The 12,605-nt window shown below is 34.4% G+C and overlaps 1 protein-coding gene across 2 annotated transcripts; it reads right to left on the bottom strand.

The window, feature by feature from the left end:
• Window positions 1–1,763: 1,763 nt before the first annotated feature.
• On the bottom strand, window positions 1,764–12,238 carry LOC127672645 (vomeronasal type-2 receptor 116-like). 2 transcript variants are annotated; one of them, XM_052167950.1, is made up of 6 exons: window positions 12,033–12,238; window positions 7,756–8,038; window positions 6,332–7,135; window positions 5,302–5,526; window positions 4,021–4,144; window positions 1,764–2,671 (listed from the first exon to the last, which is right to left on the bottom strand). In XM_052167950.1, exons 1-6 carry the CDS (start codon window positions 12,236–12,238, stop codon window positions 1,764–1,766), a joined length of 2,550 nt encoding a protein of 849 aa, XP_052023910.1. The 2 variants fall into 2 exon arrangements, with proteins under 2 accessions (XP_052023910.1, XP_052023911.1); XM_052167951.1 differs by having other exon boundaries at window positions 1,764–2,668.
• Between the last annotated feature and the right edge of the window lie 367 nt (window positions 12,239–12,605).

Below are 12,605 nucleotides of genomic sequence, written 5' to 3'. Positions count from 1 at the left end.
CACACTGGGGAGTTAAGACAACAACTGAACCAAAAACCTTTCCACCCAAAATTTGGCCTGTTTACTAGGAATGCAGTTGAAAAGATGGAGCATAGAATGAGGGAATGGCCTAACAATACCCTGCCCAAATTGAGACCCATTCCATGGGCAAGCACCAATCCCTGACATTACTGAGGATATATTTTCTTATAATTCCAGAGAGTAGCTTAGCATAATTGTTCACTGAGAGTCTCCACCCAGCACCTGACTGAAACAGATGCAGAGAGCCACAGCCTAATATTGGAAACAATGTCAGAGTTGGGGAAAGGATTGAGTGCCTCTTAAGGAACAGGAAGTCCATAAGAAGACCCTCAGTGTCAACTAACGTGGACACTAGGAGACTCTCAGGGACTGAACCACCAACTAAAGAGCATACACAGGATGGACTGAGTCTCCTACCATGAGTGTTTTACACAGTCTCCAAAATTTATATTTCTCTCTATATATATTTATGCATGCAAATAGAAACACATCATTAATAATTAATTGTATAAGAGGCCATGTGCAATTTAGGAGTGCATGGAGTCATACAAAGGGTATTTTGGAGACAGGAAAAATAAACAAAAAACAATTGAATGACAATGTCAAAAATACGCTAGCAAATAATATTTAAAATCAAAGCAGCAAACGGTGCATTGAGAGACAAATGACACTGACCTTCATCACCTGATGTATAGAAATAATAATGTGTATGTGTTTATACATACATGTTTGTGTGTGTAATGGTAAAGTGAAATTATCTTTAGCACACATATATTCATAACATTTTTGATGAGACCTTTCATCTAGAGTGATTTATAAGTTCATCAAATTCACCAATCTAATTGTTGTAAAGGTTTTGTGTGTGACATTACCACTAGTGATTTTACTTGCTTAAAGAAAAACTTTCATTTCATAATTAAAGTGTCTTTTACATAAATTGGCAGAGTCTTATATTTCAGGCACAATCTGAACCCCATTTACCTTTTCATAAAATGTTCCCTTCTTTGTATAATATCTGACATTCTTAACAACTTCCTAGTATATTTGAAAGCTATTCCAAAGTTCAGCAATTCTGTTTTGTCATATGCAATACAGTCACTTTGCTTCACACTCTGCTAACATTCACACTTGATTTTAGTACCTTTAATTGCATGAGGAATCTATGATATTTCAAATCCACATAGAAGCAATTTAACACTAAAGTGATGTCTTAGATTCTATTGCAGTAAAAAGCATCATGATCAAATGAAACATGTGAGAAAGGTTTTTATTTACTTATGTAACTTGGTCACAGTATATTCAATGTAGCCAAGACGTGAAATTGGATGCAGGCACTCTGTGAATGCATGTGGAATAATTTTGGTTACAGGCTTCAGGTCCATGTTGTCTGCAGTCCTCTTTTTATAAGTCCAAGAACAACTTATCTAGAGGGGGTACTGTCCACATTAAGTACTGTCACCTTATATAAATCATTTATTAAGTACATGGCTTACACAATAAAACACGGCTCAAACTGATGGAAGGCTTCCTCAGTTGTGATTGTCCATCCTCAGACTGTGGTCTTATGAATGAAACCATGTTCCATCAAACTTTGTTAACTGGTGTGACAATGGACAGTGCTTTCCTATTTGTAAGCTCAATTTTGTTTAGTATGTAAAAATATTCTATGACTAGATTCTACTTTGGTTACGACAATTAAAAGCATGTTGAGTATCATCTAACATTTTCATACTATGAAAGATTCAATGCATCAATTTGTCTTTGCACTTCTGTATATTATTTGAATCTGGTCTAACTAAAATAACATAACACTTTGGGACAAAGATACACCCTAGCAACCCTGCACTAGAAGCCAAGATGGAGAAGACCTCCACAACCACCATGACGTTCCCCCTGGTGCTATGGTAGACAGGGAGGAAGGTGATCCAGACACTGCAGAACACCAGCATGCTGAAAGTTAGGAATTTGGCTTCATTGAATCTGTCAGGAAGGCTCCTAGCCAGGAAAGCCACAGTGAAGCTCCCCAGAGCCAAGGAACCCAAATATCCCAGGACAACATGGAAGGCAATGACTGAGCCTTTATTGCAAATAATGACAGTCTTCCCATGTTCAGATTGTATATCTCTGTCAATAAAGGGAGGAGATGTTACCAACCAGATGCCACAGAGAACAAGTTGGATCAGGGTACAAATGGGAATGACCAAGTTAGGTACCCCTGATGTCAGCACCCCTCTCATTCTTCTTCCTGGAGTAATGAGCTTGAAAGCCATGACCACAGTTATTGTTTTGGCCAACACTGTAGAAATAGCCACTGTGAAAAATACTCCAAATATGGTCTGCTGCAGGATGCAGGTGGCCTGGTTGGGATGTCCAATGAAGAGCAATGAGCAGAGAAAGCAGAAGACTAGAGAAATGAGCAGGATGTAGCTGAGAATGTGGTTATTGGCCTTAACAATAGGAGTATCCTTGTATTTCACAAAAGTGATGAATACTAGAATTGTGATGACTGAGAAGGAGAGAGACATGAATCCTAGAGCCATCCCCAGTGGATCTTCATAACCCAGAAATGACAAAGCTCTTTGAAGGCAGTGGGTTTGCTCAAAGTTGGCATACTTACCATCTGGACACCTCACACACTGTTCCATATCTGCTGACAAAAACAATAAAACCATATAAGATATTATAATTATGTAGTTAATAATTATGTATTTGTATTATTCAGAGAATATATCACTAAATATTTAGGTATTGAGCATCTAATCCATTCCTTGTTGTTGTAGGGACAACTGACTTAAGATTGCTCTCTATTTACCTACGTTTTGTAGTGAAACAAAGCACCGTGATAAGAAATGGAATGGAAAAAATTTATGTATTAAACAAAAAAGAAAGAAAATATGATAAATAGTAATACGGATGATCTCAGATATTTTTAAATTTGTCAAACCATAATATCACTATTCATAGACAAGGGTAGTGTGCATGGGTAGTTACTGATGTCTGTTGATGAAATGCATTATGTACTTTGTTTGCTTTTTGGGTGCTGCCAATTGACAGTATCTCCTATAGAAATCAGAACATACAATTCCTCATGCAAACACTCTTTGCCTAAACGAATATTTTCATTCTTGATGCTCTCTGTCTCATAAACATTTGCATATTCCTCTCATTTTGGTACAATTTCTTTTTTCCCCACTATTCATTCCAAGGTGGCGTGAAGGTAATGAATATTCATATTCATCTCTCTTGACTTAGGTAGGTGGTGACTGATGATAAGCACTATGCCATCTCTTCTTTCTTGAAATCTTCACTCTTGAAATCTTCACTCTTATTCTTACTGTTTGACAGGAAATGCTCAATCCCTTAAGCCATCTACCTCTTATTGTTATGAATTGTTTTGCTTTTTTGAGACAGGGTTTCTTGGTACTGTCCTGGCTTTCCTGGATCTCACTCTGTAGACCAGGCTGGCTTTGTAATCCAAAAAAATCCACCTGTCTCTGCGTTCAATGTCCTGGGATTAAAGGCATGTGGCACCACTGCCTGGCATTCATCTTACATCTTAAAATATATTTCATAAAACAACAACTCTTACCCTGAGCATCTAGTCTTTGTCAGGAAGTAAGATGGGTGATTGAGGGAAAGATAATCGACTGATCAAGTAATCAAGTTTCTTTGTACGAAAAAAAAATCAAAGAAAAATAAATATGTTCCTAGATTATGCTGAAAAATTCGTCCTTAACAATTGGTACACATGTTTGTCCTCCTAAATGTTTTCTGCATTATATAAAATCATAAACCAGCATACTGTGAGAGAAATGTATTGTTTGTAGAAGAGTCTGCAGGTTATTTCTGGGTTCAAAAGAAGCTGATATTATTTAACGGAGTAAGTTCTGAAATGGGAAGATTTTAGGATTTCAGTTTCCATTTAGGCCATATAACTTTTCTAGTTTGGAAGGAGAAGGACTCAAATTCAGCATTTCTTTTCTCCATGCAAGCAGGTACCTGTTTCATTGGAAACCTCATTTTCTGGACACGGAACACAATCAAAGCAGCAGTCTGCTGTTTCTTTCTGATGAATTTTCCTAAATCCAGGAGTACATGGCACACTACACAAGGAGGATGGAACCTGAGACAAAATATAAATATTATATAGTATGTGTGTAAGAGTGAATGTGTGTATATGTACGTATGTGTGTACGTGTGTGTGTGTGTGTGTGTGTAGTTCATGTATACATCATATATATATATATATATATATATATATATATATATATAGGACATTAACAGATATGGCTGTAAATACTCCAGTATTTCTTCACAATTTCAGACACATTAGTATTTTGTATTTCCCTAGAGTACACCAAATGCCGTACAATATTTTCTACAGCATGCAATATTATATATGTAACTTTCAGGTTGTGGCAATTTCAAACTTTACTTCCTAAACTGATATATCCAAAAAGAATGCATACGTGGCATCAGTTTTTTTTTTTTTTTCTCATGATTTATAAATAAAAGAATCAGAATACTGAGGTTTGTGGAGAGACGATGTAGGGTAAATCAAAAAAGTTTATTTGATTGATATGAACAAAATATGTTTTAGAAGACTGCCCTAAAGTTAATGAAGTTTAAAACAATAACTTGAATCTCTTTCCCCTCCCCCCTTTCCCTGCCTTTACGAGACTCCTGTCTCATCACTATAGCATAGCCCTATCCTGGGGCATTGAGCCTGCACAGGAGCAAGGAGCTCCCTTCCCACTGATGCCAGATAAGGCAATCCCCTACAGAAGAGGGGAGACCGGGAAGTAGAAAAACATGTGAAATGTAAGTAAATAAAATAACCAATAACATATACATAAATAAAAAAGTAAACCTTGAATCTGGAAAAGGGTTTATGTTAAAGAATATATTCTATATTTAATTAGGATATATATATATATATATATATATATATATATATATATATATATATATATATATATATGTTGTTACAGAATTAAAAAATTCCATGGTATACATATAGTTTCAAAATTTTCATTATATATATTAATTTATAAATATATTCCTGTAGTGTGTGGAGAATAGGCATTTGGAATACAGAGGCTATTTATCTCTAAGATAAGATTTACAGGGAGTTGAGAGGTAACAGATATTGGTGCTTATAACTGAGCATGGTCTTTTGCAAAAGTAGCAATTGGAATTAACTGCAGAGATATTATTTCAGTACCTCATGTTTTAAAATGTAGATATCTTGAAAACAACTAAAATCTGTGGTATACTTACTGAAGTTCCTCCTGTGGCCCAGTCCACGTCTTCAATTATGTGAAGTTGTTGCATCTCTGGAAAGCAAGGAAAATAGCTTCCTATTTTCACTTTTATTCCAAATCCTTTTGGAAAATTCCAAATGATGAAAATGTCATAATCTGTACACTGGTTTTCCCTATGTCTCATGTTCACCAGTTCTCCAACAGGGTTCATAAATACCCTGGTCTTCAGCAAGGAAGACACCTAAATGAGATCCATCATTAGATGCTTACATGTGCATATCAATAAAGAGAAAGCAAAATTGAGAATTTCCCCTAATTTCCTTATGATTTTCACAAAAGACAGCAGCATTGAAATACTCCCATGTAATAAGAAATATATATACCTCATTGATAACTGAAAATTTATATACATTATATTAATGTTCGATGGTAAATTGTGCAAAAACTGATTAGCATATAACAAGTAGCATTTTCTATGTGAATGTGTATGAGTGTATGTGTGCTTATGTTTTCCAAAATACATTTTTAAAAATGTAGCCATGTGTGCACAAATGAAGGGGAATTCTGAATGTGTGTGAAAATAAAGAATGGCTGCTGGTCTCTCATGTAAAGATAGTGAACATATATGAGGTAAACAGAAACTTAATAAAATGTACAACGTTAATCATTTGTGGTTTTGTAAATCATTGTTAATTTAAATGAGTAAGTATTAGTTATAGCATATGTACTGGTTCTTGAAAAATCACTCTTTAGAAAAATATTCTAATTTAGTCATCACTTAGGGCTTTTATTATAAAACCCTTGGCTTCTATTTTAATTTTTGAACTCATTTGATGAAATGTTGAGACATGTTTTCGCAAAACTCACTGATATCATAAAAAAAAATTACTGATTCCTATGAAATGTTTTCCTTGTGCATGATATTCATCCAAGTGAAAAATAAATTAGTGAATTTTGCAGGGCAGAAATCTTTCAACTGAGAGAATAATCTCTAACCAATATGCATGTTTTTCTCTGGGTCCATATAAAAGGTCACATTGATTAACCTGCTGAAAGTCAGTAAACATTCCTTTGTAGTCTGCTGGTATCTGAGACTCTAGTTGTTGAAGAATGAGTTCATGGTAGGTGTGGGCCACCGCATACACAGCATTATACAAATTGTAACCTTCTTCACTCAGGGCCATGTCATATTTCTGCAGTGCTATCCATTCAAATGTGTTGTTAAATTTAAAATGTTCCATTTTATTTCTGTTCTTTGAGATTGAACAATTAAAATAATTCCACCCCAGGATAGACTCAGAAATGTTTACTGGGTATTTGTCAGTGTCTATAGTTTGCATAAAATTCCTAAATTTAGGCATCTCACTGCTGTGGTGTGCAAAAGTGACAGTCCCAAGGAAAAAATTAAGGCTAAATTCCTTTTTATTTGTGATAACATCCCATTGCGAAGTTGTAATCCAGATTCTCTGAGCACCTAAATATTCCCATCTTCTAAAGCTGACTTCTAAAGTGGAGTTCATTTCACCATAAATGATAGCAACCTTTGCTGAAGATGTCATAATTTGTTTATCATACATCATAGACTCTGTTGTGTATATCTGCATGGTTTCTGGTATTACATTCACAAAAGCTAAACAGATCCCATGACTTTGCATTTCTTCTCTTAAATCTGAGAGAAACTGAATTCCCTGGTCATTATCTGAGATGACCACGCCTATCCAAGTCCATCTAAAATGAAGCATCAAGGAGACCATTCCATGGGACAAATGTGTGTCCTCGGTGGCTACCTGATGCACATAGCGAAACTGGTCATGGTCACTTAGGTTAGGATTAAATGGTCCAAAGAAAACCTAAAGAATGTAGAAGAGAGGATGAAACATCCACACCAGGAATATGATTATTAGAATGTTTGGAATTATATTCAAATAATATATCTCACCTTTCTGAACTCCTATCAAGGATAGTACGAATATATTCTAAATATCATGTATTATTCCTTTTAGATTCTAGATTATTTCTTACAAGTTGGAATTTCTAGAACACAGTGTGCCTGTTTTTCCGGTACATTCGTGATCTGATTATTTAATTCCTTAATTTACATATTTATCTCTCTCACACTTTATCTCTGTCTCTCTGTCTGTATGTCTGTCTGTCTCTCTCTTTCTCTCTCTCTATATATGTATATTTATATTGTGATATGCATATACAGTGATATATATAGATAGATAGATTTATATATATATATATATATATATATACATATATATGTGTGTGTGTGTGTGTGTGTATAGATGTATATAGATTTACATACACACACATACACACACATACACACATGTAGCCTATGTGTGTCTGTGTCTGTCTGAATGTGTAGCAGAACACTCATAAATGCATGCTGTCAACGTTTTCTTGTTGGCACATTTAAATGGAATTTAATGTTGTTGACTCATCCAATGTCATGCATTCTTACCTTTGGTGTCCGGAAATGAATTGACAGTTTTAAGGATGTTTTCCAGGATGGGCCTGTAAGGTCTACATAACAAATTTCATGTATTCCACAGATATAATTAATAAAATTCTCACTATACTTTTGTTGTGAATGTATTATATCCAGAACTCCCAATGTATCTCGGCACAGACCAAGCATGGTGGCCATCTTCAAAGACATATTGGGTAAAAGATAAGGATTCTCATTAATCTCCTCAGTAGCAAAAAATATAACCAGAAAAACCTCGTATCTTCTTGCTGGTATTCTAAAACAAGGCATAGTGATGATTAAGGGAGATGTGTGAAACATAAAATTTCAATTGCAATAGTTTGTACTATGATACATTGTAAATTTCTAAATAAATATCTTGAAATAAGTCTCATGAATGAGTCATCTTTAGTGTTGAATACAAAATTAAGAATGCATAGGTATAAGGCACTATGGTATGATATGATACATTTTGTATTTGTGTAAAATGTTAAGGAGTTTGTTCTATGTCTCAATGCCATCCTTGAAGTAGAATACAGTCCTATTGAATAAGACACTATAAAATAATCTTAGAGATGTAATTCAACTGATATATTTGTAAAAGGTACTCATACAAAACATACAACATATTCTCCTTACTTTTTAATTATTTAAAATGATTTTATACATCAAATATCTTAATAATATTGTGTCTTTTGAGAAGCAAATAATACATCAAAAATTTGTTCAACTCTTATATTTGTATATTTTCATAGCCTGAAATTATCATTAATGCATACTTAACCATATCTGCAGCTGAGGGTCCTTTATCTAATATTGAGAATTAATTTTTTTCAAAATCTACATGGTATTATTTGGGGATTAGGCATAGGAAAAGAACATAAAATGTTATAACTGAACCATTAAGAAATATATTGCTACCTTCTCAAAAATTGACCATATAGTTGGACAAACTTCAGTAGGACAAACTTCAGTAGGTACAAGGATATTGAACTAATCCATGGTATTCTATGGGATTACCCCAGACTAAGACTGATATTCAATAACAATAAAAACAGAAATCCCACATACACGTGGAAGCTGAACAACTACTCAATATATAACTACTACTCAATATATAATTTACTCAATAACACATTGGTCAGAGAGAAAATAAAGAAAGGAATTAAAGATTTTTTAGAATTTAATGAAAATAAAGTCGGGCCTATCCAAATTATGGAACACAATGAAAGCAGTGCTAAAATAAAATCTCATAGCTCTGAGTGCCTCCATAAAGAAAGTAGAGAGATCATACGCTATCAGCTTAGCAGCTCATCTGAATGCTCTAGATCAAAATGAAGTAAATGTATCGAAGAGGAGTAGACAGCAGGAAATGATCAAGCTCAGGGATGAAATCAACAAAGTAGTAACAAAAGAACTATAGAAATATTCAACACAACTAGGATCTGGTTATTTGAGAAAATCAACAAGATAGATAAACCTTAAGACAGATTAACCACAGGGTACGCAGACAGTATCCAAATTAACACAATCAGAAATGTAAAGGGGGACATAACAATAGAAACTGAGGAAATTAAAAAAATTGATCTTACTACAAATATCTATACTCAACAAAACTGGTCAGGTAAGCCAGTCACAAAAGCACCCACGTTGTATGCAGTCACTGCTGAGTGGATATTAGCCTAGACATTTGGAACACCCAAGACACAACTCACAGACCAAATGATACTCCAAGAGAAGACCAAATTGTGGATTCTGCAGTCGTTTCTAGAAGGGGTAACAAAATACTCATAAGAGATAAAGTGTGGACCAGACATTGAGCCATGCAGAGACTGTCAAGAAACCATCGCATATACAGTCATCAAACCCAGTCACGATTGTGGATGCCGAAAAATGCTTTTTGAGAGTAGCCTGATAGAACAGCCTCCCGACAAACTCTGCCAGAGCCTGAAAAACACAGGCATGAATGCTCTAGACAACCATTGCATTGAGCATCATTTCCCTAATGGAGGAGTTAGAGAAAGGACAGAAGGAGCTGAAGGGGTTTGCAACCCATAGGAAAAACAACAACATCGACCAACTGGAAACCCCAGAACTCCCACGGACTAAACAACCAAACAAAGAGTACACATGTAGAGAACTATGGCTGTCATTGAATATGAAGCACAGGACGGCCTTTCAGGGCTTCGATGGGAGGCTATGTCCTTGGTCCTGTGAAGGCTTGGTACCCCAGTGTAGTGTCAGGGTGGTGAGGTTACTGTGGGTGGTTGTGGGCAGGAACACCCACATAAGACAAGGGGAGGAGGGATGAGATAGGTAAGGAGTTTCTGGAGGGGAAAGAGGAAAAGAGAAAACCTTTGAAATGCAAATAAAGGAAATATCCAATAAAGGAAAACAAAAAATATATATTCAAAAGCTCTTATGTGATAATACCTGGCATTGTGTGAGTGTTTTTAAAATGTGTTTTGTATGTGTGTATATTGTCTAACAATCATTATACTTGAAAATGGTTATCTGCTTTACAAAGAAAGACATTATTTTATCAGTAAGAATATGTTACAAATTTCCAAACAGAATAAACATTGTGAAGTTAAATATTATGAAAATGCTAAGTTCTTGCACAATGAGAAAAGCTATCAATAATATATCCATGATGTTTGTAGAACATGTTTTTGTTATTTTCAAATGTTAATATTCATCAAACAGAATTATTATTTAAAAATATATTTCATTTAAATTTTTCATCCATTTCAAATTACACACAATGATATAATATACCACATATCCAGATTTTTATCATTTGAGCTGTTTTATGCACTAATTTAATATTAACTTTTAGTATGTTGTTAGTATGTCAATTTATTAAAAACCTATCAGATTTCTCTTATCACTTCACTCTTCCTCAATCTTTGCAATCTTTTAAATGGTGTCTTCGCACAGAGATCTTCCCTGCCTAAAAAATTTGTTGATCTACACCAACACAGTTAGCAGTTCATCTGTTATTATTACCTATTACTTCTCATCTGGAGAAAACATACCAAACACGCTCTTTTAATGACATTTGGACTTTCAATTGAATGCTTGGAGATAAGTTTTTCTTTCTAAAACCTGATAAGTGCATTGACACAGTTCATATATGTTTGGATATAAATTATATAATGGCTTATCAAAGTGTCACCAAGGATAATTTCCACTATTTTCCAATGAAGTGTGGAAAAATACAGAAAACACCAGAAGAGAAATTCATACTAACCCAACAGAGAAAAATGATCATGTGAAGCAACCATCATTATCAAAGTGTACAGTGTATTGTGGCTACAAATGGAAAAACATGTTATTTAAATCCCAAAGACATGAAAATTGAATAAGAGATGTGATGAGCATCAGAGACAGAAAAGCACCAAAAATCTTGCTTCATGAAAGTAAGAAATCCAAAGTGCATTGATTAGCTAAAAGGTGAGTTATTTCAACACACCTTACCCCATTATCTCCATGCACATATGGCAACATCTCATGCTTAGGATCTTAGATATTGAGGACATCTTCTTCTCAAAAAGAAGTATATTTATTCTCCTAGATTTATTCAATAGTTAGTAGAAATATTGACCATTATTCTGATCCTGACAATAAGTATAATCTGTGTCTGTGTATTTGTGTAATTGAACCAAAAGTTAATTCTCATAACAGAATATGAAGCCTGGCAGCCTTTTCCCACATTCAGAGTTAAATCTAGAATTTCAAGAGGTTCTCATTTAATGACTATTTTATAAAGCAAAGTATATGTATATTCACAAGTATATATGTAATGTTATACTTGTAATCAGGTAGAGTAAACCAAAACATACCGAAATATTTTAAAGAATGAATGTATGCCCAACTGTTGTAGACCAAAATTAGATAACCATTTTATGAAGGCATTTAGATGTATGCTCATACAGGAATCATTGGCAGGCAATTGAATATAGTCAGTGATGCTGTTTTTTCATATTGAATTGTTAATAAAGCTGGGAATTGTGCATTCAAGGCAGATACAAAGACATCTTTCAATAATACATAATATCAACAAATACTCAAGAGGGAGAATCAAGAGTCATTTTCCATTATTGTGAGATGGAGCCCAATGTATTAAAGCTATACTAAACCGTGATACATTTATAGCTATTAAAATAGTGATTGGTGTAATAATTAATTTTCAGTGGTTTCTAAAGTTACAGGGGGTAACATATTTCTAATTCATGACACTGATGCAGAAAATAAAGTTAATGACTTACCTAAAATCAATCATTTTATTATATAAATAGTCTTCAACAGGTCCCTCCTCTGGCAAAAGTAAAAAACCACAGTCACTTCTCAAATCTCCATCATTGTCTTCATTATTTTTCATCCTCCAAAAGCAAATGGGTTCTGTCAAACAGCACAAGAAGGGAAAAAACTTCAGGAGCAAAAATGAAATAGAGAAAGCACACAGCTTCTTCATGTCTGCTAGGCCTTCCGATGTAGCAGTTGTGAAATCCGTTTCTTATGCAGACTAACATCACACACACATTTACAACTAAGTGTCTGTTTTAATACTATAGCTATCCGGAGATTCACATAATTATATTAGCAATTCCTTTCCATTCAAACTATGTCATGCTCCCTAGATACTTTGAGAAAAATCTGGCCTCAAGCTTTACATCTGAGGTCTGAAAACTTTTGATCAAAACATTTGTGAAAACATGTTTTGGAGATCACGTTCTCCATCCTCAGGTGCCATGATGTCATTCATATTTCTGAAAACATGTTTTGAAAATCATGTTCTCCATCCTCAGGTGCCATGATTTCATTTGTATGCATGGCATAAT

Source organism: Apodemus sylvaticus, chromosome 22, assembly GCF_947179515.1.
Source record: "Apodemus sylvaticus chromosome 22, mApoSyl1.1, whole genome shotgun sequence".
NCBI classification, from domain to species: Eukaryota; Metazoa; Chordata; class Mammalia; order Rodentia; family Muridae; genus Apodemus; species Apodemus sylvaticus.
Note: the sequence above shows the minus strand (reverse complement) of the source record. Positions and strands in the feature narration are given on the sequence as shown.